This window comes from Chlorocebus sabaeus, chromosome 15, assembly GCF_047675955.1.
Source record: "Chlorocebus sabaeus isolate Y175 chromosome 15, mChlSab1.0.hap1, whole genome shotgun sequence".
Lineage (NCBI taxonomy): Eukaryota > Metazoa > Chordata > Mammalia > Primates > Cercopithecidae > Chlorocebus > Chlorocebus sabaeus.
The window spans coordinates 4,979,999-5,007,896 of NC_132918.1; the positions used below are offsets into that span (position 1 = coordinate 4,979,999).

Sequence of the window (27,898 nt, forward strand, 5' to 3'; positions counted from 1 at the left end):
TAAACACTGTCCTCATGATGGCACGATCCTCAAAATCCATCAGTGACACCCGGAATATTCCTACGTCACCCTGTCACATTTCCTTCTCCTCCATTGGCCTGTGGGCTCCTCAAGGGGGCTCACTTATCTCCATTGCCTGGCAAAGAAGTCTCAGTGAGTGTTTGTTGAGAGGCTGCATTATTTTAGTACATTTGAAGGTGAGAAACTCTGCTAAGAATGGAAGAAGGTACAACTAGGGGCTTGAGTAGTGTAGAAAAGTCTGTACCAGCTGCTGTGGGGGAATGTTCCTGGAAATTAGCAAAACAAGAAAAGGATTATTCAGAGAGATGGTGGTGGGGATGTTTGGGAGTGGGTGTAATCCAGGTTGGGTTGGGAGAGAGGAGCATCTCAGAAGGTCCACAGTAGGGGAGAAGAAGGGGTTTGGGGACCAGATTTTGAAACTAGGCAGAGAGGAGGAATGGATAAGAGCCTGCAATATCTGACTTGCAATCTTGGAGGAGATGGCTACGTGATGACCAGGCTCAAAGGGTAGCCCAGTGTGCTGTCAGGAGGCCAACTAGGAATGGAGGAAGTCACGGCAGGTGAGAGGTCAACATCTGTGTAGGAAAGCCACGAGGTTGGAGCCAAGAAGAATCTGGTCAGCCAGATACCAAGTTTCAGAAGCCAGAGTGTGAGCTGACCTGGGCTTGGAAAGGCCCTGGGAGGTGATGCTGGGAAGAAGGCAGGAGCAGGGAATCTAAGGGAAGACCTCTGTAACAGAGGGGGCTTCGAAAGGAAGTGCAGGGGATGTTTGGAGAACAATGGCCAGGAGTGGTGCTGGGGTGGCTGTGGGGAAGGAGTGGCAGGATGTGTGGGAGGCAGTGGTGTCTGGCCAAAGCCAACTCCAGTACCCTCACATTCCTGCGGACACACCCTTTCTGGTCCCTTCAGGCAAGTGCCACCTTTCTTACCTGTCCCAAGTTCAGTGCCCCAGAAGGGAGAGGGATTCAGGGATAGTTGACTCTTCCCTTTCTCCTTCTCTCTGCCAAGCCAGGACAAAGTAGGGAAGGAGGTCTCTTCAGCCCCCAGTAGTCAGGGTCAGGGCAACCACCTCTGGGCTGATGTCACCACAGGCCTCCAGCCACATCCTGAGTCTGTTTTCATTCCTGCTTTATGAGATGGGAATAATGAATGAGAAACAGAGGCGCAGGGAGAGACAGTGGAGGGAGAGAGACCCTTGCCTATCTGCCCCACCCCAAGCTAGAACCTGGGCTATGCTCCTGAAAAGTGCCTTCAACGCCTGGGTGCCCAGCTTCCCTCTGATCTCTCTCCTCCTCTCCCTGAAAAAAAACAAAGCTGAGGCAGCCCTTAAAATGTGTGCAACTGGGGGGCAGAAGGGGTCACTCTGAGGTGGGCAGGAAGGGCCTGAGTGTGTCATCCAAGTGGAGCACTTCTGGATTCCCCTGGACCCCCTTCCTAGGTATCCTGATGTAGGGGGAAGAACACAGAACTGGGGACAGGGTAGGTGGGATCTGGATTTTGTCTTTGCCAGGAACTGCCTCCGTGAGCTTCAGCAAGTCATTTAACCTCTCTGAGCCTTTTCTTGGAAACAGGCATAGAGTGCATCACGTATTCAGAAACCTTGTGGACAGATGTACCTTGCAGCAGGGAAGAAGTGGAGCAAAGGTCTGAGGAAGCAGCAACATAGAGGGTGCCCGAGGAACTCTGTGGAACGAAGAACTGCTGAGGCCGGAAGCCCAAGACTGCTCCTCTGAGCTGTGAGAAGCGGGTGGCCCCCAGCTGGGAATGACTTATGGAAAAGGGAAGGCTTGGGCAATATCATATGTTCATGACCCTGTTCCTTCCTCATCCTCTGAGTTGGAATGAGGGCCCCTAGCCTGCCCTGCTCTCATCGGCCCTAGAACTTTTACACACAGCACTCCCTCGTCTCTTCTTGCTAACTGCAACACAGCCACCTAGCTTGAATTCAAGAATTAGGCTCAGTGGCTCACGCCTGTAATTCCAGCACTTTGGGAGGCCAAGGCGGGTGGATCACTTGAGGTCAGGAGTTTGAGACCGGCTTGGTCAACATGGTGAAACCCTGTCTCTACTAAAAATACAAAAAAAATTTAGCCAGGCGTGGTGGCAAACTGAGGTTGCAGTGAGCTTAGATTGTGCCACTGCACTCCAGCCTGGGTGACAGAGTAAGACTCCATCTCAAAGACAGAGAGAGAGAGAAAAAAAAGAATCACCTTCTTGGGCAGCCCTTTTTGACAGTATTTTGGCCTAGGTCCCTTCCTTACAGCACTTGGAAGTGCTTATCCAGGTATAGAACTTACCCTGTGGCACTTACCACATTGTATTTGTTGCTTTACATATCAGGGACCCTCTCAGCTGTGCACACCTCCAGGGAGTGGGGGCTGTAAGCTGGTTTATCCCCACATCCCCAGCTCCTTACACTGGATCTGGTCTATAGAACTCCCCCAGTGAAAGTATGTTGAATAAATGAATGAGTGGGGGAGTGAATTAAGATATGCTCAGGGTCAGACACGAAAAGATTAAAAGGACCTGGAGGGTAATGGGGGGTCCCAGCTCCCTCTGCTGGGCATCACCTAACTGGTCAGAGAGCCCCCAGCCCTGCCCAAGACTAGCTGAAATCCCTAGAACTGTGATTTAGTTCCACAACACTCAACTTGGCTTCTGTAACATTTACCTCCACCTGTAATTAGATACAATTGTCTGCATGTATATTTGAATCACATCCCTGTTCCCTACTAGACTTGAAGCTCTTTGAAGCATCGATCTTCTCTGTTCTCGCTCATCACAGTATCCCCAGTGCCCAGCACAGTGCCTGGCACACGGGAGTTCTCTAGTATACACTTGAAGAATGAGTACTGGGGGGAAACAGTTTCATTTCCCCAAGCAGGCCCAGGATCAGTGTGCTGAGAAAAAGCCAGAAGCCATGAACCACACTTGCCCTCTCAGCAATGCACCACATTCCCATGGCCTTCAAACCACCCAGGCCCCAGCAGCCCTACCCCAGGAACTGATCCAGGGTCTGGGGTAGGCCTGCAGCGAAACGTCCAGGAGCCCCGTGGGTGGGACCTCGTTCTCTGCGCCTTTAGTTTCCTCACCCTCTTCCCTTCCAGAGAGACCTGAATGGAGTTGGTTGATTTCTCCAGGTGCCTTGGTTTATTCTGCCCCTGCTACGTGCCAAGCACCCTTCAGCATTTTCCTATTTGCTTCTGTATTTTCTTCAAACTTCATACAAATAAAAAATAGCTAACATTTTTGAGCACTTCCTGGCACATAGTTTACATGTATTAACTGATGTAACAATCTCATGATATAGAAATGATAACGATACCTTTTTATCACTGAGGGCATTGAGGCAGAGAGGTATAGAAACAAAAGAGCTGGGCTTTGAACCCCGGTCTGCCCGTACATAAATAGGCAGCCCTTCCCAGGGCACTACCCACATTTTCTGGATTATAATCCACGGTCTGGCCACTCAGGCTTACATCTAAGGACTCGTGTCCAGGTCCCTCTCCCTCACCTGCTATCCTGGGCACCTCTCCCTGTGCTCAGGGGCTGAGCACAGACTAAAGCACCTTTGCTCCCTAGCTGTTCCTACTCTCTGAGCTCAGGCATAGAGAGGGCAAGAAGTGGTTCCTCTGGGGCTATAACTGCCCCAATGGGGCAAGTGGAATGAGGGAATCAAGGGGGAGCAGCCCCTTCCTAAGCCTCAACAACCCCTCACCCCCACCGGCTTCCTTTTAGCCCTAACTTGGGAGATCGAATTTTCGGCCCCCGGGAAGTGTGTAAGTAACCAAAGCTAGGCCTACTAAAATCTCATTCCCTCTCACTCCTTATCTGTCCCCAGAAGAGCCAGACAACTCCTGAGGCACCCTCTCTCTTCTGTCTCTTCCTCTGCCTTAATCATAGTCTTCCCTCCTTGCAACCCTGCTGGGGGCTCTGGGGACTCCTCCCAGCCCTTTCCAGTGAGACACAGGTTAGCTAGGTTAAGCGGTTCCGATAGGACGTGCGCTGGGGGCGGGAGGCGCCTTCCAGGAAGGGGATGGCTTTTCTTCCCTCTCTGCATCCCTTCCCCTAGGTTCTGAGGGCATAGGGGCTTGGAAGGTGGGGCCTAGAGGGTCAAGTAACTGAGGACGAATGACTGTGAGTGAGGGAGTAAGGACTATGGTGTGGTGTAGCTTGAGTCAGTGTAGGGTGCCCGTCAGCTGTTTCTGTGGGCCAGCGGCAGGAGAGGGCGCGCATGCAGGCGAGGATACCTGGATACAGGAGGAGCGAGGTATGCGTGGTGGCTGCACAAGGCACAGCCGACAGAGTACCTTACTTCCCCTGGACCGCTGGGCTCAAGACGTCCCTCGAGATCCTCGGCCTGGGGCGCACAATCCAAGAGTTCCCCTGATTGTCTGGCTCCCAGGGCCCCTCTCGCCTTGGCGCTAAACTACCAAGATCTTGCCCTCCCTGCGGACCCAGTAGAGGGCGATGTCATACCTCTGCGGGTGAAGCCCCCACCCCAGCATCTCCGCGCCCTAAACCGAGACTCCAACTATTAAAGTCAAGGCGAGGGCATAGGATGGCGAGGGCGGCTTCGCAGGATTCAGGGGCCACGGATCCCTCCCCAGCCCCTAGCTTCGAGAGTAGGAAGTGGACCCTTGAGCAGGAGTTCAGCGCGCCCCCTCCGCTTTATTTGCGCCTGCAGCCGGGGAATGCCAAGCGGCTGTGCAGGAGGCCATTCGGCACCGCGTCCCCTCCCCCGGCCGCCCGCCACACCTCGCCCCGTTGACAGCTCCGGCGCCTAGTCCAAGGGCCACCTCGGGCCCCCGCATCGCCCGCCCCCGCCCCGGCCCCGCAGAGCCCCTCCCCTACTGGGGGAGGAAGGAGGCCTACGCCGAGAGTCTGCGTCCCCTCCTCTCCCCTCCCCTCCCCGCGTCCTCCCCAGGGGACGCCTAGAGCGTAGCCGTGCGGGGCGCCCCTCCCCCGGGCCGGCTGCGGCGGCGCGGCTGGGCTCCGTGGGGGGAATACTAAGGAGCGGGCGCCGCCGAGCAGCACCAGCGCGGGAGCGCGCGGTGAGGGACCGGGGCGGTCTGTGGAGCCCGCGCCGCCGCCAGCTGTGCGGGGGCCTCTTCCAGGCTCCTCCGATCGCCGCCGGCTTCCGCGGCCGGGAGTGCGCCACGCAGCAGACCCTGCAACCTTCGCCCGCGGCCTCCTCCACGCGGCCTCCCTGGGCCTCCACCCCGAAGCCTGAAATCACGGTCGCATGTTTCCAGGCCTGCGGCTCCGCCGACCCCTAGGTGCAACCTCTCGCTTAGACTTCCCCTGGGAAACTCTGCGCTGCCTGGACGTGTCCAGGGAGAGGTGCGGGGCCGCGACACGTGAACCGCTCATCTACATGGCTTGGTGTATGTTCATGCCTCTGTGCCGACCCAGGGACCCTCTAATTTCGGCTGTGCAGATCTCTCGGAAAGCACAAAGGTTTGCTGCCCAGGGATCCCTCCCGACACTGGGAACATGACTGCACTTCCCCCCTCCCCCAGCCTGTTCCTGCGTCCGACGGGCCTCTGAGGGCCCCCCACCACGCTTTCTCCTTTGGCATTTCCAGAAGCTGTTTTCCTAACCCTCTCCCTGGTTCTTGTTATTTATCCTCTGAACCTTTCAAGTATGCAGGCAGTCTCTGGGTGGGAATCCCAGCCGCGGGCCTCACTTACTGGCTCAGCGACTTTGGGCAAGTTACTTAACCTCTCCTTTTCCTCTTCTGTAAAAAGGAGTTAAAAATACTTCCTTGCCTAGCTGGGTTGTTGTGAGATTAAATAAGATCCGTGTATAAATGGGGCATTTAGCCCAGCGCCTGGGCATAGGAAGCGCTCAGTGAGGAGCAGCCGGACTTCCGGGCCTCCGCCTCTGAACACCAGTGGCTCTCCTTCCCTTTGTCCATGGTCACGTGACCCTGGGAACTGATCAACCCCCTCTCCCCTCAGCTCCCTTAAAGACAAAGGCTGGGAATCGACTCAGTAAAACACCATCCAGACACCAGAGCCTGCCCCCACCCCAGGAAGCCCTCTGCCTTAGAAGGAAGGAGCTCTGGGGTAGTTTGTTCTCTGTTGCCACTGACCCACTTCCAAGAAGTGTATTAGATGTTCAAAGCAGTGAGGTCCAAGCACAAAGGGGAAACTGAGCCTGGATGGGCCCGCGTCTGGTTTCTCAATGCCTCCAGGGAGTTGTGAAGGATTGCCAGCCAGGGACTGTGAACTCTGAATCAGGGAATCTTGCTTTGGGAGGAGGAATAAGAAGGGGCAAGAGAATCATCTTATTGCCTTTATTCTGCTGTCAGCCCAGCTGGCCCCATTGCAGGGCACAGGGCCAAGCTTTTACACGCTCACCCATGCTCTCTGTGCAGGCCAGTGCGTGCACACACACACACGCGCGCGCACACACACACACTCACACATCCCATCTCTGGCTCTGAGAGTCAGTCTCTGGGGGGCAAAGGGCAACTCCTCAGCCTGCCCCTGCCTGCCCTTTTATGACAGCACCAAGGGCGGGGGTAGGGACAGGGCCCTCAGCCCCCAGAACAAATCCCTGTGCAAACTGGAGGTGCCAGCTGGCTTCAGGATGGGGGTGTCACATTTCCCCATTCCTGGAGTACCCTCCTCCAGTTCCTGAGGGAGGGACTGCTCTCCACCTACCTGGGGGGCCAGACCCCTGCCAGGGCTGGGCCCTGTGGAACCCCAGCTTACCCCAACCTGACCCTGCCAGGCCTCCAGCACTGAAGAATAGATAAGTGTGAGGTTGTGGGGATCCCCCGCTGGAGAGCAGGAAGGTCTGGGCCCTGAGGGGCTTGGGGAGGGGTCATCACCCCCTCTCCTAATCCATCTTCAATATGAAGAGGTTTGGGGCACTCTTCCTGGGGAGGGAGCACAGGCCTGGAGAAGTCCCAGCTTGGGCCTTTCCCAAACTTCCAGCTTCTGGGCCACAGCCTAAGGCCAGGCATCCAAAAGTCCAAGAGTCCGAAAGTCCAGTCGGCTGCTTGGCATCCCTGCACGGTCCTCGGGATCCCCTGTGGGAGCCGGTGTCAGACCTGCACAGGCAGTGTCTGGTTCATCTGCAGCCGCATGTCTTGGATACTGCTCAGGATCTTCTTCTGGTGGCCGGCCAGGGTGACCCCGATACGGAGCAGGTCTCTGCAGATGGAGCAAAAGCAGGATTAGTCCCTCTCCTCATGCCCTCTACTCTGGGCCAAGTCTAGGGCCCCCTACCCTGCTCCTCCAAATCTGAGGCACACTTACTCTGCAGTCATCTGGGCCACCAGGTCAAAGGACGCAAACCCCGCACTGACGAAGCTCTCCTTGTACCTCCCCATCTTGATGGCATCCAGCCAATCACCAACTGTCGTGAAGGTTGTATAATCTGGGACTGTGCGGTCCAGGAGAGGCTGTGACATGCTGTGGGAAGAAGAGAAGGACCTGGTGAGTCTCGAGGGCAGGAGATAGGGCTACTGGCTTGGTGGGAGCAGAGGCAGAGGTACCAACCCAGACTGAGCGCTGGCGATGACCTTGAGGCTGGCAGCATTTCGGATGAGCTTGTCCAGGGTATTGACAATCTGGGAGAATTTGGGCCTGAGGTTCCGGTCCCGCACCCAGCAGTCCAGCATGAGCTGGTGCAGAGCTGTGGGGCAGTCCATGGGTGGTGGCAGCCGGTAATCCTGCTCCACGGCATTGATGACCTGGGCCGACAGCAGGGAAACGCAGAGTGAGCTGCTGCTATGATCCCCAGCCAGCACCCACCCACCTAACCACTCTGGCTTAGCCTCACTCACATCCTGGTTGCTCATGTCCCAGTAGGGTCGCTCTCCATAGCTCATGACCTCCCACATGACAATTCCGTAGCTCCAGACATCACTAGCAGAAGTGAACTTCCGATAGGCTATGGCCTCCGGGGCTGTCCAGCGGATGGGGATCTTCCCGCCCTGGTGAGGGGGGCACAGGCCCTTCACCCTGTGACTCCAGGCTGCCCCCAAGGCCTGAGCCCCTGGCTGATAGGCCCCGCCCCCAGTCTCCCTCCCAGCGGCTTCCTGTACCAGGGAACTGGTGTAGGTAGGATCGGAGGGGTCATCCTCCAGGAAGCGGGAGAGGCCAAAGTCTGAGACTTTGCAGACCAGGTTGCTGTTGACAAGAATGTTGCGAGCAGCCAGGTCGCGGTGCACATAGTTCATCTCGGACAGGTACTTCATGCCGGCAGCAATGCCCCGCAACATGCCCACCAGCTGGATGACCGTGAACTGCCCATCGTTGAGCTGCAGGCAACAAGCAGGCTTAGATGGGCCCATTGCCCCCATCCCAACCCGTGGCCTGCCCACCTGCCTGCCCTCTCCAAGTACTCAGACTCTGCTTCATCTCTCCTGCAACCATGTCCAGAGTGCCCTGAGGGTAAGTGAGCTGCCCTACTAGGTGTCAAGTATCTTGTAGATAACATCCCAATTAATCCCATGAGAACCCACTAGCTCTTACCACTCCCATTCTACAACCAGGCAGCTGAGACTCAGAGAGGTTAAGTCACTTGCCTGAGGCAGTAAGGAACAGTCAAGATGTGACCTCCCATACTTCTGGCTCTGAAGGCCCTGCCATTTCCCTGCACCAAGCCACCTCAGTAAATGTTTATGGACTTGAATAGGGGCTGTCTGACTTGTGGGAGGGGATGGTTAGCCCAACCCAACTTTCTGGGGGAGGGAGAGGGCCTGGGGGCTGGCTCTTACCCGGAGGAAGGAGTCCAGGGCGCAGTTTTCCATGAACTCAGTGAGGATCATAACCGGCCGACTTTTGGTGACCACGCCCTCGAGCCGGATTATATTGGGATGATCAAACTGACCCATGATGGAGGCCTCGCTTAGGAAGTCCCGCCGCTGCCTCTCGGTGTAGCCCACCTTCAGCGTCTTGATGGCCACAAACACCTCCCGGCGGCCAGGCTGTTTCAGTCGACCACGGCACACTTCCCCAAACTCCCCTACAAGGCACAGGGCACAGGGAACAAGCTATGACTCACCCCTGTACCCAGCCTGCCTCAGCTTCTCATCTCTACTGTGCCCCAGGAGACTCACCAGCTCCGATCACCTCCTCTATCTTGACGCAGGACACGTCGATCTCCTTGGCAAACTCTCGAACAGCCTCATTAGGGTCCTCATAGGTAAAAGGGTCAATATAAACCTTCATTCCAGGAGCAACTGGAAGGAGAAGAGGTGGGCGTGAGAGGGTAACAGTCAAGCCAGCCTTTCCCTGCGACGGACACAGCTCCAGTAGGCTCCCGGCTGAGCCCAGCCCCATATTCCTCTGTGTTGCTGCCCTAACCCTCCAGCCCCCGTGAGAACTCCTGGTGACCATAAAGGCTAGACACCTAGGATTCTACTCCTAGTTTTTCTCTCTCATCTCTCATCACATCCAGACCTCTCTCAGATTCATCCCTCCCCTGGTTCCCACTGCCCTGACCTTGTCCAGGCCTTCAACACTCGCACTATTCCAATAGCCTCCCAGCTGGGCTCTCTGCCTCTGGACTTTTCCCACTGAGCTATCCTGCATACCGCTGTCTTCCTAAAACAATCCTCTCATTGTATTACTCCCCAACTTGAGAGCCTTTCCAATTACCTATGGTGGAGTCAAGTCCAAACTCCTCTGCCTGCCTTTCACGACCCTCTGAGGGCTGGCCACAACTACCCAGCCTGGCTTCCCAGCGGCTGTCAAACCAGTCTTCCCGCTGCCCCCACAGTTGGGCTCCCTCCCCACCCCACCCACTACCTTCCAGAGGCTCCTCTGGCCAGGAATGCTCTCCCTCACCTCCCAAAACCCTGCTCATCCCGCCTGGCTCGGCTCAAATTCACCCCCTCCAGGAAGCCTTCCTACTCTCTAAACTCTGAGGGCCCTTTACAATAGGAGCACCTGCTCGAGCTTAATTGTTCTTGAATTGTTTCCTGTGTGTATGCATCTTGTCTTTCCCACAAGACTAACTGCCTTTACGAGGAGGGGTCACATCTCAGTCATTTCTGGGGCTAGCAGGAGTGAGTAGGGGCCCAGGGTACCTGGAGTGAGATAGGGGTCAGGAAATGGCACTTGACTGGAAGTGGGAGGGGGCCTCAGGGTTTATGTCTAAGGAATGAAGTCCCAGGCGGGGAGAAGGGTGTCTGCGAGCCCTGCAGGGGCCTGGGAGAGCTGGGAGAGCTGGGAGAGCTTGGGGAGGGCAGCGGGAGCAAACTCACTGTACTGCTGCAGCTTCTCCGTGTACTCCGAATCAGAGCCGTGTCGCTGCTTCCTGTAGGGTGGCAGGGTGGAGGGCAGGCCTGAGACAAGTCATCTGGCTCCCTTTGTTCAGGGGACCCTTGGGCTCACAGAAGGGGCAGAGAGTACACAGCGGATGGCCCGGGGCCTAGTCCCACAGTTGGTGGTCACAGCAATCTCTGGGTCTCTGAGCAAGGGGCTCAGTGGACTCAGTCCCTAGGGAACCTGCCCGGAGGTTCAGGGAATGGGGTGTGGAGAAAGGGCAGGATGAAGACACAGGCAGGGACAGGAGAGGGCTTCTCCAGCAACGACTGGCCCCAGGAGGGCTAAGGCCCTGGGTCTGAGGGAGGTTGTGGAGGCTCATCTCTGTGGCAGGAGGGCTCTAGGATGCTATAAGGCAGTTCTAGTCAACCCATGAAGCAACAATGGGCCTGGGAGTACCTGAGGCAGACGATAGCGATGACCACGACAGCCACCACGAAGACAAGCCCAGCTGTAGCGGAGCCCACGATGAGGGGAAGCTGCTCCTGGAGCTGCTGGGCCCCGGAGCCTGGAGATGGAGAAGGGGCCACTGAGTAGAAGGACAGACAGTGAGGGCCATGATGGCAACAGGCGCAGGGGGCTACTAACCTCTCTCACTTGTGGTCTCAAACTCAGCGGGGCGGCTGTACTGCCCGTAGCCAGCTACTGTGCGGGCACGGACCTGGACCACATAGCGGGCGTCGGGCCGAAGCCCATCCAGCTGCACAGAGTTCATCTGGCTGGTCACTGTGGAGGCGATGCCCTCACTCTGCAATGCCAGGAGGGAGGGGGCATCCTCAGGTGGGTCCTGAGGCCGACTGGCCCCTATTCACACCCAGGCCCACCACATGTCCCCTCCATACCCAAGGCCTTGCTCCCAAGGGCCCCATCGCGATCTGGGGGTAATTTTCTCAGCCCATCTCAGCCCATCTCAGCCCAAGGCCTCCTCCTGCCCCTTGAGGTTCTGACCTTCTCAAAGTACTTCATCTCGTAGTCCAGGATGACTCCGTTGGGCCGTTCTGGGGGTGCCCAGGATAGGGTCAGGCTGCTGCCTGAGCTGCTGTGCAGGCGTAGTGTAGGCACTTCAGACGGGGCTGGGAAGAGCAGAGGGCTCACCAGGGGCTCCCTGGACCCTGGCATCCTTCCCAAAGACCCACTTCCCATGGGACCCCCAGTGGTCCCTTAGCAGGCCCGAGGACACCTCAGCTCGATCCAGGGGAAAGTGACCCACGCCCTGCCCTCCAGTGTCCCCTCCTCACCAGCCTGGTTTGTGGTGATATTCACAGCCGCATAGCGGGGCGGCAGAGGGCTCTTGCCCGAGACACCGTTGACCGCCTGCACCTCAAAGGTGTAGCGCGTGTGGGCCAGCAGATGGCTGATGTGGACCCGGCGCTCCGTCAGGCCCAGCTGCCGAGGCACAAACTCCACGTTGTCGTCACAGCGTGAGCAGACTGAGGCCCCTCCAGCCCCATGGCACTTCTTGCAGATGACATTGTACAGGAGGTCATCCCTGCCACCGAGGTCCCGGGGCTCACTCCACTCGAGGATCAGTGAGGTTTCATTCACGTTGGAGATCACACCTCGCGGTGGAGATGGCACGGCTGTGAGGAACATGGAGGGAGAAGGTAGTGAGCTGGGGTCTCTAGGACCATCCTTCTGCCCAGAGTTCCTGCACACTCCAACCTGCTTTCTACCTCCTTGCCTTGCCTCTACTTTGATAAGCAGAATAACTTTCCTACATTTCTTCACTAGGCAGACTCCTATCTATCCTTCAATACCCAACGTGTGATGTCACTTCCTCTTGGAAGTCTTCCTTGATTCGTCCTTGCCCTATACTCTGCATGTACATAAAACAATTCCTAGACAGCCTTCTAGCCCAGCTCTCAGTACATTATGGTAATTATCTGCTTTTACACCTATTTCTCCCACCAGGTTGCGAGCTCCTTTAGGACAATGACTATATTTTATTCACCCTCGATACCCAGCACAATGCCTGGCACACCAAAGGCCAGGGCAGAGAGGAAGTGGGGCACCAAGCCACCCTCAGGATGTGAGGCCCCCTCCATGGTTAGAGTGGGGCTGCGGAGAGGCACTTCTATACAGAGGGAGGGGCGATGGACTAGAAGGCCAACTGCTAAGCTCCTAGCCAGTCCCTACTCGTGGCTAGGAAGTGGTAGGTGCTTAGCAAGTGTTGGTGGAAGGGATGAGCTGGCTGACCTGGATTCTGGCTCAGGGGCAGTCACCTCCCAGTTGTGCCATCTTAAGCACAACATCTAACTTCCCTGAGCCTCAGCTCCTCCTCTGGAAAATGGGGCTATTCATAGTGACTGCTTAGGCTTCCCAGGTTGGCCCTCCAAGAGGGAAGGCCTGCAGAGGGGGAGAGAGGACGCGCATTCACTCACTGGTGCAGGCACTGTCCGCAGAGTCCGAGTCTGCGCGGTAGAAGTTATTGTGGCAGGTGCAGATGCTGGCAGCTGGGGAGGTGGTACGGCTGTTGGGGGGACAGGGGAGGCAGGGCCCCTCTCCCTGCTTCGCCTTGTAGCTCCCAGGGGGACAGGCTATGGGGGAGAAGAGGATGGATGGGGCTTATCTCCCTTCACTGCAGACACCAGACCTCCACACCTCCGTGAGAACCTGGCTTCTCCCCAGCCTAGGTCTGGCCCCTCCACCTCCTAGACTGTGGGGGCAATGCTAGGATTGCCTAACTCCAGCTGCAGCTACAAAAGGCCCTATTGCCCCATGGAAATCCCATGTCAGCGGATTCCTCCCCGCCCCTGCCCCCCTCACCCCTACCCCGGGGCCTCATGGACGAAGACGTCAGCCCCATCACCTGGACAGCCTGGGCTTGTTGAGGCAGGGAAGACAGTGAAAGGCAGAGGAAGAGGCGGGGATGGGGAAGAGACCCCCGGTGGGCTAGCAGCACCGGGCACTGTGGAGATGCCCCACCTCTCCCCGAGGCTCCAGAAAAATCATTCCTGAGGACCCTGAAGGACACCCTAGAACAGCCAGGAGGTGGGGCCTTCACAGGGAAGCTCTCGCCCCACCCACCAGGCGCAGGCAGCAGCTCCTGTCTGCCCTTGGGCAGGGATGGGGGCTGAGGATGGGTAAGAGGAGGAGAGAAAGAAAGCAGGCAGGAAGGCTGGGGTCACCTGGAGTTCAGAGGCCTCAAGTGTTCACAAGGGGACTCACCCCAGAGCAAGCCCAGGGCCTGATCATCCCTTCTCCCGAGTCTCCCCTCCTGCCATCTACCCTTGGCCCCCTGGACACAGGCTCTGTGGATTTTTGGTAGCCGTATCGTGTATTCTTCACACTGGAATTTGCAAGTCAAAGGAGGCACTAGTAATAACTGTGTTAGGAAAATGGGCACACACCAAGACCCTTCTAGACACTAAAGTGGGTCACCGCCTCTCCATATGACTGCCTCTGGAGGGGGACACCCACAGGGGAGAATGCCCAGCGCTAGAGATTGCCCTTTTCTGGGGTTTCATCTCCCCTCACGAAGGTGATATTCCACCCCAGCTCTTTTGAGCCAGTGGGGGAGGGGGCAGAGGCCAGGCCAGCCTGGTTGCTATGGGAACCAGCATGCATTTCCTGCCGGGGACCTGCAGAGTGTTAGCCCCTCTTCAGTCTGTCAGGCTCATCACCCCACCCCCTTTCTCCACTTAGGAAGAGGAAATCTCAGGACAGATTCCCATCGAGAAGTGGAGAGGGCCCGGGAAAGGCACTGTTCACCTTCACATAACAACACTGGGCCTCGCAGCCAGGTTCATGCTGCCAAGTCCCTCACACCTAGGGCTGCGGTAAGAGCCATCACCTATACCTCAGAGCTGTATGTAGGCTGCAAGCCCCAAGGAAGAGAATCGGGCAGAGGGAGCGAAAGACGGGGCCCTCAGCGCGCCATCCTGCACGGCAGAGCACAGGAGAAGGCTTCCATGTCAGCTTCCACATTCCCTAGCTACAAGGCCTGTGCACAGAGCCTCTCCAAGACTCAGTTTCCTTATTGGCGCAATAGGGAGACGGCAGGAATCTACCTCACAAGGACTGGTGAGGCTCAGTGAGAGACCCCCTAGGTGGACAGTTTTGATAATTGAGAAGCCTCGTACATAAGTCTTGGAAAGCCATCGGAGGCAGGCCTCCTGAACTCCTCATGTACAAAATGAGGGCAGAACAGCCCAGCTCTCATGGATCCCAGGGCTCTGGAGACTCATGGCCAACACTTAGCTGGTGGCTGTGCTCCCATGTGCCAGACACTGTTCTACGGGCAAAGCACTGCTCACGTAAGCCTCACTACAGCCCTATGAAGGAAACTTGATTATTGTCCTCATCTTGCACATGAGGAAACCGAGGTTCAAACAGTTAAGTAACTTGCCCAGGGCCAGGCGTGGTGGCTCATGCCTGTAATCCCAGCACTTTGGGAGGCTGAGGCGGGTGGATCACTTGAGGTCAGGAGTTCGAGACCAGCCTGACCAATATGGTGAAACCCCGTCTACTAAAAATACAAAATTAGCCGGGCATGGTGGCACACAGCTGTAATCCCAGCTACTCAGGAGACTGAGGCAGGAGAATTGCTTGAACCTGGGAGGTGGAGGTTGCAGCAAGCCAAGATCGTGCCACTGCACTCCAGCCTGGGCAATAATTGCAAAACTCCATCTCAAAAAAAAACGTAACTTGCCCAAGGTCACGTCAGTGGTAAGTGACAGAGTCGAGACTCAACTTCAGGGACTGGGTCCCTAACCACTGTGCCATTTATATACTGCCACCCAAGGGGCAGAAGAGAGCCCAGGGTAAAAGGCCATGCACAAGGTACCCACAGCCCCCATGCCCTCAGTCCTGGGGCCGACCTGCCACTTTCAGGGTGAAGTATACACTCAGGCCAGGACAAAGTGAGCATCTCTGCTGGCCGCCTAAGCCTCTGACTGGGTTCTCCAGGTGCCTGATTGCCAAGGATTCTGCACGCTTCTCTTCCTTTCTCTTCAGTTTCATTTTTTCTCTTACTATCCTTGTGTCTCTCCTGATTTTCTCTCTCTTCTCCCTCCTTGCACCACATTCTCTGCATCTGATCCCCACTCTTCCCTTTCCTGCCTCCACTGTGGACCTGCTCCCAGACCTCCTAGTCAGAGAGCAAGCAGGGGCGGGGGTGCAGGGCAGTAGGTAGCTGTGGCCCAGGCCCTCCCCACAACCCTTTCCCCAGGACAGTCCCCACTCACGGCGGCACTGGGACTCCTTGGCAGCTGGCTCATGGCCGGTGGCACAGGTGCAGGCACCCACAGGCACCATCCACTCCCCATCGCCGTTGCAGTAGAGCTTGAGTGGCACCGACACCTCCACGGCGTTGGGGATGCAGGTGCCAGGAGCAATGACCAGCGAGGTGGGCTCCGCCCCAGTGAGGGTCTCGGGGAAGAGTGCGAAGCCTGCGGTGGTGGATGCACACTTCTTGTAGAAGGCACGCACGGAGATGAGTGACATGCAGGCGCCCTGGTCCTGGAAGGCCAGGTAGAAGCCAGCCTTGGAAAGTGGCCCAAAGCTGCGCACCTTGGTGTTGACACGGCCGGCGTCCAGCCGTGAGAAGCTCTCATCTGGTGCGATGGTGTCCACTTTCACGTAGGGGTTCTCCATCCAGAAGGGGGAGGAGGCTGAGGCCACATCGCTGTCAGCCTCGTAGTAGAAGAGGTTGAAGGTCTCCTTGCAGGAGCCAGGGATATTGGGGATGCTGTTGCAGTCACGCACAGTGAACTTGAGCTCCACGTAGACCCGCTGCACGTCCCGCCGCCAGATGAACCCTGTGCGAAGCCAGTTGTTCTGGCTTGACTCGTGTACATTACACACCTGGTATGTGCGGATGGGATTCATGGCCTCATCGTAGCCACTCACCTCTTCCCACTGTGCATGGACCAATGAAAAAAACAGAGTGAACGCTTGCATTTGCCAAGTGCTTCCCTCATGCCCAGATCTGCTCTATGTACTTCACAGGGATGCTTCTATGGTGTAGCGGCTGAGGATACAGGCTATATGGGTTCAAATTCCAGCTCTCTGCTTGCTGTGTGATTATGGATAAGTCACTTAACCTCCATGTGCCTCAGTTTTCCCATCTGTAACATGGGGATCATAATGATGTGTAAGGAATAATGACTTTAACTGAATAAAGCATTTAGGACAGGACTAGCAACTTGTTAAGTACTGTGGGAACATCAGCTGTATTTGCTATCTTTATACCTCAGTTTCATCATCTGTAAAATGGGGCTGATTAGAACTAAACAAGGCTGTGAGGAATTAAATCAGGCTAATAAATGTAATGGGCTTGTAACAGTGCAAGCACTTCTGGGATACTGGCTGTCACTATTAACATCGCATTTAATCTTCACAGCAACTCCATGAGGAGCCGCATCTGTTGTCCCGATGTTTAGAGATGACGAGGCCAAGGCCCACAGAAGGGAGTTTTGCCCAAGGTCACACAGTCAGGCCTGATGACTGCAGGGCCTGTGGTGCCATCGTACTCCAGGGTTCTAGGGCTTCGAGCAGCCATGAAGGCCATCTAGGGAGATTAATTAGAATATTTGAGAGAGGTCCGGACTGCAGGAATTCACCAGTCAAGAAGTGGCCACCCAGAGGGGTAAACGGCCTTGCCCAAGGTCACACAGCAAGTTAAAGATCTGGAACTAAGGTTTCCAAGCCAGTGCTCTCTCCAGGGACCCAGGGAGGAGGGAGATGGTAGGGATGGACACGCAGAGGGCTGTCTGGAGCAGAGGGAGAGGGAGTGGGAGCTGGGGGGCACAGGCAGGCAGAGTAGGAAGAGATAGAAACACCCACAGAGAAGGATCATGAGGTGCTTCAGAGGGTGACAAGTGAGGACGATGGGGATAGCACAGGAAGTGAGGGTGACAGCAGAGGGCAGAGGCAGTCCTCCTCCAGGCCCTGGCGAGGTGAGGGGGCACGCAGGCTGGAAGTGGGGGAGGCCTAATGGCAAACAACACTCAGAGAATGATGGGAAAGTCTCACCCCACTTTCTGGATGAGATGTCCACGCCAACTCAGATGTCACCCATTTTGTGTCCATGAGGGTCTCTGGAGGAACAACGGAGTAAAAGGTCAGGGACTAATCTCAGGGTGAGGAGAAAGAAGAGATCACAGCTGGGCGACGTGGCTCACGCCTGTAATCCCAACACTTTGGGAGACCGAGGCAGGCAGATCACTTGAGATCAGGAGTTCGAGATCAGCCTGACCAACATGGTGAAACCCTGTCTCTACTAAAAATACAAAATTAGCCAGGTGTGGTGGCACACACCTGTAATCCCAGCTACTCGGGAGGCTGAGGCAGGAGAATCGCTTGAACCCGAGGGGCAGAGGTTGCAGTGAGCAGAGATCGCGCTGCTGCACTCCAACCTGGGCAACAAAAGAGAAACTTTATCTAGAAAAAAAAAAACAAAAAACAAAAAAAAAGAAAAGGAAAGAAAGAAGAGATGGCTCAGGAAAGGATTCCCACCAGGCTCCACTTTCCACAAGTCCTGAAAGCTCCCAGTTTCCCTATCCTAGAGGAGACCCTGCGGCCATCCCCAGAGATGTCACAGCCCCAGAGACGTCCCCTTGGGCAGGCTAGGGGTGGGTGCCCTGACCCCAGGCCTGGTTAATGAGGCGGCAGCAGAGGCCCGTCCACACACCTACAGGCTCTGCTAATCTCCACACAAAGGGGCCGGCAGGGCCTTTATCCTGGAACAAAGGGCTGTGTGCTTCAGACCCTGGCCCTGGCCTCCCCTAACTCCGTTCCCAGCACAAAGGCCCAGCCCCACACTAAGGCCCAGGGGAAGGGGAGGGCAGTGAAAGGCCAGAGCCAGCTCCCACCCAGCACCTACAGGTGATGGGGCAGGGATGCGCTTTGAGGGTGGAGAGGGGACGCTTTGAGGGTGGAGAGGGGACGACCAAAGCCCCAAACCAGCTCTTAGTTCAATTTTTCTTGCAATCCTTGCATGAAGGTACTGTTGGTGTATCCTTTTTACAGAAGAGAACACTGATGCCCAGACAAAGAAAATATACTGCCTAAGGTAAAGTTGCTAGGACTTGGGGTGAGGGGACAAGAGTGGCTCAGATTCAGGTGTATCTGACTCTATAATTAACCCCTTGCACTCTGACTGCAATATGCCCCTCTGTAAGGGAGGGGTGAAAGAAAGTCTAGAAAACTGCCTATTATTTAAGTCCCAACAGAGCTGTTGCCTCCTCCAGGAAGCCTTCCGTGAACCTCCAAGTCAGGGTAAGATGCCTTCCTTTGTGCATCAAGGGCCAGGGGCTTTGTCACAGTACCCGGCCTGTGTTCTGAGCTGGTTTCTTGCCTGTTTCACTTTGTTTGATTATAGCAAGGGCCCATTAAAGTTTCTTGCTCTCTTAGGAACCTGGTTCTGGGCTCTGGCTGGATGTCACTACTCTCTGAAAGACAGTGTGACCCCCAGATTAGACCTGGGGCAGGAAAGGAAGGAAAGAGGTGCCAACTCCTTTCCCGTGGCCTGGAAGACAGTGCAGCCAGCTCTGAAGCTGGGATGGGACAGGGTTGCCCCAGGACCTCTGGAGGCCTCTACATCACCCGCTCTGTGTGCCCAGGTGGGGAAAGACCCAAACCCCACGGCCACAGGCTTGCAGTCTTCAGTGGTTTCCTGAGGCTGGGTCTGAGTCGAGGACGGCGGAGGACCCCGTGGGTGGACAAGGCAGCTGTGACCCCAGCCCCCGATGTCAGGCAAAGGGGCAGCAGGTAGCAGCCATTCATTGCAGGGAGGGAGGCTCCTCCTGCTGCCCCAGCCGCTGATCCCCTGAGGGCCCGGATGCAAGGGGAGTGATCCTGGCCTCTGGCGGACAGACAGACAGACACAGACATTTGGCCGGGGGTACTCGAGGGAAGCCGCGATACTCAAAAGCCGGGGCCCAGAGACCGGCGGGGAGGGAGGCGGGAGGGGCAGCGACTCCGGCAGGCGGGCGGTGGGCGGCACGGAGCCGGAGGGATGTGCGGAGCCGGCTGGCGGGGATCAGACAGCCGGGATGGCCGGCGGCTGACTACAAAGACAGGGAGATGGAGAGACGCGGAGGCCCGAGGAGACAGAGACAGAGGGAGGTTGCCAGGCGGCCTTGTCTCCAGCCGGCGGCCCGAGTGTCGGTCCTGGGAGCTCTCCCAGCGAGAGCGCCCTGCCCCAGCAGCCAGTCCTCCCGCCGGTCCGCCCGCCGCTGCCCGTCCGAGCAGGCCGGGGCTCCCGCCGCTCCCTCGCGCCGCCTCCCTCCTCCCTCTCCCTCACTTCCTTCTGCTCAGCCTGTGCCAAACCCATCTGGAACTGTTTAAACCCAAATATTCAGCCCCCTCCCCCTCCAGCCAGATTCCTCCACAGTTTAAAACAAGCCCTGCGCTGGCTCCGGGAGGAGGGAGCGGAGGGAGGGGACGGCGGAGAGGCGGCGCGGGAAGGAGGGAGGGAGAGAAGGAGCGAGGGAGGCAAGGAGGCTCTTCATTTCTGTTTAATTTTTGGGGAGCGAGAGAGGGAGGGAGGGGATCGGCCCCTGGCCATCGCTCAGCCTTGGCCATCGCTCAATCTCGCCACATTTTTCCCATTAATGAAGAGAGGACTTGGGTTTCGAGTCATATGTGCCTGAAGAAGGGCTCCGGTCACTCCGGTGGGGAGGGGGCCGCGTGCTCTCGGTTTCCCCGCTTCTCGGAGGGGGAGAGGAGGAGCCTGCTCCCTTCAGCCTGCGCGGGCACAGGAGACAGGGCAAGGCCCTCCTCAGCCCTGGGGTGCCCGGTCCCCGCCTTCCGCAGTAGGTGAGGGGGGTGTGGGGGGGGTCATAGAACCCATCCGTCCGTGGTATTGGGAGGAAGAGACCCAACCCACCTTTTCTGTGCTGTGTGTGCATGTGTGTGCACGTGTGTGCACGTGTGTGTACGTGTGTTGTACATACACACGTTGGGACGGGGGTATGAGGGGCAGCGGGTAAAGACAAAAGAGGAGTGAGTGAGCAAGCTCCCAGCTCCCCCAGGTGCCTGCTGCACCCCATCCCTCGCTGCCCCCACCATGTATCTGCAGGAGGCAGAGGGGAGAAGAGGCTGGCCACCCTAGACACTGGGCTCTGTGGGGCAGGAAACAACAACTGCCCCGCAGTCACCAGGGAGGTAGGCACTAGGCCCAGGGTCTTTCCAGGGCTGGAGCTTTGATGCTCAGGAGCGAAGCAACACCTCTTTCAGGTTTCCACAGGGCCATGGAGAGCAGCCACGTGGCAGCAGCTGTGTGGCCCCCGCCCATGCACAAACACACAGATGCACTCACAGCATCCAGTCCTCAGGGGCTGGGCTCACTCCCCGCCACTGGGGCTAAAGAGCAACAAGTCAACACATATGGTGGACAAAAACACACAAAGCCACAGCCGCCCACAAACACACACCCAGCTTCACACAGAGCCACGGTCTGTCTTTCTCAGACACACGGATGCATATGGTACAAACAGACTAGTCTTCCTTAGACATTCATATACAGGAATCTTTCTTACACAGAGATCTGGCTTGCCTCAGGCAGACCCACGCTTCCAGCCTGCCTATGTGCAGATTTCCTGAAACATATGCACACACCGAGGGCATGCACACCCAACCCTACAGTATGTTCTCCTTACACACCCAATTGCACATGCTATCACCAGCTGCAAGTCATACAGTCTTCAGTGTAAAGTGCAAACACAAACACCAGTTTCCCTGTATAGACTTGGTGACATGCTCTTACTCAGTCACACAAACTACAATCAGCTGCAAAGTCACAGATGCCCAGTGACACTGGAACATGCCACAGTCCCTGCAAAAGGACCTGACATGGTGTAAGTATCAATACCTAGATTTGTGTAAAGCCTCAGAGGTGCATCCTCCATGCACCCGCAACACACACACACACGCACACACCCTGTAAGCATGGTTCTCTTTACGGGATGTCTTCCAGTGGGGTAGAGGAAGAGTTACTGGCAGAGGGCAGTACCCCTCATCCTGCCCCAACACTCTGGTGCCTCTTGCTCAGGCAGGGCAGCCACATGGGCCACTCTTGCAAGGGAAGCAGAGGTGCTGGGGCAGCCTTAGCCAGAGTGTAGGGAAAGAGCCCCAGCCCTGCTTCCTGTTGTCCTGGCTTGGGCAGGAGCTGTCAGTCAGGTCACGAGGCTGGGGTGGGGCAGGGGTATGAAGATGATTCTGGGTGTGGCTGGGTGCGGCCTCCCCAGGTATAGCCCCTGCCCAAGTAACAAGCCACTTCCCTGCCAGCACAATGGCACCATCTCAAGGGCCCCTGAGCCCTTGGTAGAGGGTAGCACCCTGAAGAGATTTGGCTTCAGAAGCTCTGGGCAAGGCTCTTCCACTTGCAGATTGAAGACCTTGAGCAGGGCATGAGGAGGACATCATGGCCACCCTGGCCTGCGGGAGGGGCACCAGCTGAGGGCCTGCCACCTGCCCTGGTGAAGGGCCAGGCCCCATAGCAACCTGGGAGCAAGAGTGTCATTGAGACCCAGGAAACAAACAACAACAAAAAAAACCAAGCCAAAACCAAAAACAGAAACATAAAACAACTAAAGACAGAGGCAGCAAGCCTTCAGCCCAAATTCCAGACTACAGACTTAGAGGTGGAAGGAAAGGTCAGCACCAGGGCTGGGCCCGCAGAGTGTGCGGGGGGGCAGGAGGGCAGAGGGCCAGGATCTGCGCAAGGAGGAGCACTCTGGAGCAGTGCTATGCCACCTGAGTCGGACACCCTCCTCCTCTTCATGGAGTCCCTTCCTCAGCTACCAAGCTGAAGGATCTGGCTCCCCTCCAAAGGGTGGTCAGCGTGAGGATCAAGGGGTCTTGAGGGGAACCTGCCGTGGGGCCTGGAGAGGATACATGTTGTGGGGGAACCTAACTCACCCAGGGCCACTTCCTCCTTTCCTGCCACAGCCCCTTGGCCCCCATGTCTGGGATGGAGGGGAGGGGAACATCTCAGAACAGAGAACACATTTTGTTTTTCATTCTTCTCCTCAGATCATGGGGGTTTATAATTAAATAAACCTGAGAGGGAGGAGAAGGGGGAAGAAGCCCAGGGCGGGGAGCCCAAACGCCTGGGCGCTCATCCATGCCCCCACCCCACTTGTGGCCCTGCCAGCAGCCAGAAGAACGGGTGGACAGCTAGCCCTTAACCTGAGCCCTTCAGCCCTTCCTTGTGATGCTGGCCACACTGGGTCTGGCCAGGAGGCTGGGGGCAGAAGGGAATAGGAGACCTGGCACCAGGGCTAGACCTTGGGCAGGGGGCCTCTCCCAGCCCATCAGGTGCCCAGCTGCATCCAGTCTCCCTCCACCCCTCACCACCCCCCCCCCCCCCCAGCTGCCCAATCCCGACAAACCAGTTTGACTCAGCACAACAGGCAGGGCTACAATTTTCAAACTATGCAGGCCTGGTGATTCAGCCTCTTCATGCTGTTTAATTAGTGGAAGGCTGTGCGGCAGAGGCCTTGCCCACGGCAGCTTCGGCTTCAGCTCGCAGCCGCTCAGGCTGCAGTGGCGGCAGCAGCAGCTGTGGCTAAAGACAGGGCAGTGCCGAGCAAACTGGTTCTTCCAAATACCTGCCGGCCCTCAGCAGCCGCTCAGAAGGCCAGCTCCTGACAGACATGGATAGGGTTTGGGGGTGCCAGAGGCAACTCAAACAAGTGAGCAAGCCCCCCAAATCCCAGCCCGCTGTCCCCTCTCAGTTTCCATGTTCTCAGGGGTCACTCCTGCTGTCCCTGTGGAGGAGGTGGGCTCCATGCTGTCTTGTTCCCTCAGGGACAGGTTCCACTGCAGTGACAGCTCCGTTACCATGGCTTGGCTGGAGGGGAACGTGCTGGCCCCACCTCCTGAGATCTGGTAACTGTTTCTCTTTTCTCAAAAGGGTCTCTTCCCAGCAGGGACCTCTCCATCCTATCCCAGGTATAGGGGCGCTGGGGTTCAGGCAGCATTCCTTATCCCAGGCCCCATTCCTAGTCTGCTCCCCATTGGACCCCACTCCCGGACCCATTGATGGCCCTGAGGGGAGAATAATCTTGGCTTTGGGGAACTGGGGAACATTACTCAAAAGGCCAATGGGCAACTAGGTGGCCCTGTTTCCCTGTGTCTGTGGGTAAAGCCCAGGGCAATTTACACGGGGAAAGGGGGCAGTCAATCAGAGGGCAAGGTGAGGGCATGTTTTCATCCACGCGGACAAGCAAGGACCCAGGCTCCAGCCACACAGAAAACTGACGGCAGCCTTGGATGCAGAGTCTTGGTGACCCCCAAGTGTGCAGGGAGGGAAGAGGAACCAGGCACTAGACAGCATCTAACTAGTGGGTACACGAGAGGTAGCAACAAGGGCTCAGGGACCCTGAGCCTAAATAAATGTCATGCCGCAGACACAGAGAGCCACAAGGCCAAGGGCAGACCAAAATCCTGACGAAGCCAAATGGAAGACTGGATGGAGAAAGCTGGACCCCCCACCTGTCAGGCTGGAGGGGCTGAAAAGCTCTTCAGTGCTATGAAACCCACGTTATCCCGGTCACACCCCAGGACCTGGAAGTCCACCCATCCACACGCCAAGCCCCAGAATACGGGAGGGAGGACAGGCAGAAAACAGCTACCCACTTGGGCCGGCTCTCTCCCCATTCCTTCCCTCCCCGAGTTGCAGAGATGTGGGGGAGACAACCCCACCCCCGGCCCCCTGCACCAACCTTCCCTTTCATCTTTCCTCCCTCTAACCTCCCTCGGGCAGGATAAGGGCACACACTCCTGAGGCTCCCCAAGAAGCAGACCCTAGGGTAATAATAATAACAGCTACTCCTTGAATAACAATGCTTATGTGCTAAGCACTTTGCACACATTAACAATTCAGTTCTCAGAAGAACCCCATGAGGTTGATGCCGTTCTATCCTGTCTCCCAGTGAGGGAGAGCCAGAGGGTGGGTAGGTGCAAGGTCTGCGCTGGGGTCAGCACCTTGCATTTGTTCTCTCACATTCTCCTGCGCACGAACTGGAGACCAGAGGGTCTGAGGTATTGCAAAAGTGAAGGAATTGGTGAAACCACCCTTGTAGGCACCGCTGCTTCCCAGAGGCATCCCGTGCTGGCCTGGCCTCACAGCCAGAGAGTAGCCCTAGCTCCCACTTCACAGCCGAGGGGAGGTGGGCAGGTCGGGAACGGGGAACGAAGGGCCCTGCTGCCCCCTCTTCCCAGGCTGCCCCAGCACATAAGGACTCTGCCTTCTGGACAGCCCTCCAGCTGCTTGGCCTGGAGGCTTGGAAGCTTGGGCTCCTGCTAGGGCCTGGACTCCTGAGGGTCCAGTAGGTGATGAGGGTTGAAAAAGAGAAAGGAAGGGAAGGAGGGAGGGAGAAGAGAGCCTCCTCAGGTAGCACCTGTGCACCTGACCCAAACCACACCCCCACTCCACTCTCAGCACCAGCACCCACCACACCCACAACAAGGGCCTTGCGGCACGACACACACAGGTGACACACAGCCCCATAAGTGTATGAGGGTGTGTGTACCAATGTCGTCTCTCCTGGGCTACCACACAGAGACCCAACACAGATCTGGCAACTTGAACAGGCTCCCTGGCTCACACCCTCAAGGCAATCAACGACAAAGCCCCACACTGGGTTCTCACGCCTGCAATCCTATCACACACATGTGGGAGAATGTGTGTGAGTGTGGGCGAGACCTCGGTGTGCTGGTCTGAATTTGCATGTGTCCACCCGTGGGACTGGATCTGTCAGCACAGTGGGCTCAGAGATGAAGGGGGTGTGGGATCATAGGAGATCTTTCCCCTGGAGAACATTAGAACACACCAGAGGATGCCTTTCTCTCTGAACTGTGTTCTTTTTTCCTTCCAACCTTTAAGTTTACCGATTGTGAGCATAAGAACAAGCCAAGTTCCACAGAATTCGTGTTTTCGTTCCTAAACTAAGAAAGTGACTAGATCTGTTAAAGATGCCCCAAATAAGTACTGCCTTTATTCCAATTGCCCTCGAATTTTTGTGGCTTCCCTCCCTCCACTTTAGGGAAGGTTTTGACCCCCTCTCATTTAATGGCTCCGAAATTCTTGGAAATGGGGCGTGAGTGTGTGTGGGCCTCCCCATTGTTTGTGGCTGGTGTTGGGGCCTCTGTCCGCGGCAAGCTTGTGTCAAGTGGCATGCGTGTGAGCTCTCCTGCCAGGGCCAACAACGCGGGGCTGTTCATCCAAGTACAATCATTTGGAAGTTGGAGCTGCCCCCCACAGCAGTCTTGGCAGATTTCACAGAACCCATTGAGAAGCCGGGCCTTTTCCCACCGGCTACTGAGGAAGGCGCAGGGCTCTGGTGCTACCTGGGGCAAACCCCACAACTTCAGGGGTTCAATGGAGACCCAAGCCCTGCTAGAAGGCGGAGAGGGAGCCTCCGAAAAGGGTGCGGGGCCTGCGCACACAGCACCTCGGGTGTAATTGGCGCCCGGTAAACCATAAACAATAACAGGCCACCGCCTGTCCGCCCCCGCAGCGGCCCCCTGGCAAAGCGGGGTGCTCGCACTCACACTCTCACAGTTAACTCCAACGGGCTCCTAATTAGCGCCCACCAACCCGGAGAGTCCTGCTTCGCCCCCACCCGCCACAGCCCCGCGGCCCTCGCCTTGTCTGGGGGGTCGCCTACATACCCCCGACTTCAGGGGGTGCCAGGAGCCCCGCTTCTCTGCCATGAGTGTGGGGGACTCCCGCGAAAGCTCAAGGCAGGGCCAGGACTTTCTGGGACGCTCGTGCCAAGTCTAGCTCCCCTGGATCCCCCAACCCGCGGGCTGCCTGCCTCCGAGCCAGTTCCAGCCTCCGAGGCGGCTCCGGGGGCGGCCTCCCCACCCCATCCCTGGGTCCCGGAGCGGGCGCCAGTGGCGGGGCCTCCTCCGACGTGCGCTCAACCCCGGTCGGACCCGCGCTACCAGCCCTCAGCCCCACGACCCCGTGCACCTTGCTCCCGGGCGCGCCCCTCGACGCCGCTCACCTTCTAGCGCCCGGCAGCCAGCGGGCAGCAGCAGCGGCAGCAGCAGCAGCGGAGGGAGCAGCGGCAGGAGCCCCGGCGGCGGCGACAGCGGCGGCGGCGGCGGCGTGCGGGCTCTGGCCATGGCCGGGGCGGCTCTAGGAGCCGAGCCGGGCCGCGCCTGGCCGGGCCGCGCCGGCGGGGCTGCAGGCACCCGAGAGAGGGTGCGCTCGGCGGGCTCCGGGGCAGGCTCGCGTCCGGTCCCAGGAGATCCGGGCGAGAAGGGAATGCAATCCAAGCGGGCGGCTCCGGGACCGAGGCGGCACACCGAGTTCGGCGATCCTGGGGATGCGGACAGGTCGGTCCCGTGGGAATCTGGACGGACCGGTCCAGGAGGATCCGGGGCGCCGGGGAGCTCGGTGCAGGAGGACTCGGGGGGCGGGCCGGGGCGGGAGGGTGCAGGTGGTCGTGATTCGGGGTGCACAGTAATCTGGCGGTCCGCTGCGGGCCCGACTGGGATCCCGGGCTTCGGGGGCGCGCGCCGTCCGGGGTCCGAGCTGGGATCTTGCTGCGGCGCTCACGTACTCACTTCTGCTGTCCCCAGCGCTGGCGCGGCCGCTCTGGGTGAGAGGGGCGGGACGGCCTGCCTGCCCGTCAACGCTAAGGCCCCGCCCCTAGCGGCTGGCCACCCACTCACAGACCGCCAGGCCCGCTGGTTCGGCCTCGAGAGCACTCAGCTGGAGTTCAGTTGGCGGTGTCTCCGCCAGGCCCACCCTCGGGGTCTCAGGGGCTCGGAGTGGGCGGGACTAAGGAAAAGATGAATTAGATTGGGCGGAGCGATGCTGTCCATCAGAGAGAGAACCCCGCTCCCTGGCGCCCATTGGCGATTGGTAACTGAACCTCAGTCCGAGGAGGTGCCAACCAGCTAAGACGGACCGGGGGCGCCCCCATGTGGCCCGCGCCTGCCCTGCAACGCCCTCATGTGGCTGTAGCTTAGCCCTACCTGGGGGGACCCCCACCGCGATGTATCCTGTGACCAGGGACTACTTTATCGTTTCTTCATCCTTTCACTGGGCTGCGTATTTAGTCATTCATTCAGCACATCTTTGTGAGCGCCCACAATGTGCCAGACTCTAGTACCTGCGGGTGCTACTGCAATGGACAGGACAGTGGAGGATGTGGGATTAAGTCATCGCTGTAGAGTGTAAGGAGCTTTATTGCCGAGGAGGAAGAGTTCCCGAGCGTACGTGAGGGCGACGGCCAGTGTCCGGCCCTGAAGAACTGGCATTCAAGCTGAAATAGGAAGGATGAGTAGTGAGTGACGGATGTGTGTTCCGGAGGATTGGGGAGGGGAGCAAATACTCTTTGTATGAAGACCTAGGGGCAAGAGAAACTGTGATTCACTGGAGGAATCCGAAAGAAGTTCAGAATAGCTTGAGTGTAAGAGGGACTGAAAGGAGTTCTTAGAAGTAGGTGTTGGGAGAAGGAGGAATTGTTCTGGACTCGTGATAAGGCCTTCCTGAGAGTTAAGGTTTGAAGTAGGGACATGATCTTGGATGAGCATGGCTGCTCTGGGGAGCATGAATGGGCAGAGGCCATGGTGGCAGCAGGGAGAACAGTGAGGGTGCTGTGCGGTGCACAGGCAGGGGA

General features: G+C 57.4%; 1 protein-coding gene across 1 annotated transcript; it reads right to left on the reverse strand.

The window, feature by feature from the left end:
- Nucleotides 1-6,308: 6,308 nt before the first annotated feature.
- Nucleotides 6,309-26,857, reverse strand: EPHB3 (EPH receptor B3). Its single transcript, XM_007971873.3, has 16 exons — nucleotides 26,273-26,857; nucleotides 17,286-17,350; nucleotides 15,497-16,169; nucleotides 12,692-12,847; nucleotides 11,549-11,890; nucleotides 11,259-11,383; nucleotides 10,899-11,058; nucleotides 10,710-10,818; nucleotides 10,250-10,302; nucleotides 9,101-9,223; nucleotides 8,759-9,006; nucleotides 8,084-8,299; nucleotides 7,823-7,972; nucleotides 7,536-7,729; nucleotides 7,293-7,448; nucleotides 6,309-7,187 (listed from the first exon to the last, which is right to left on the reverse strand). The coding sequence occupies exons 1-16, from the start codon at nucleotides 26,391-26,393 to the stop codon at nucleotides 7,079-7,081; spliced, it is 3,000 nt and encodes a 999-aa protein (XP_007970064.2). The 5' UTR covers nucleotides 26,394-26,857; the 3' UTR covers nucleotides 6,309-7,078.
- Between the last annotated feature and the right edge of the window lie 1,041 nt (nucleotides 26,858-27,898).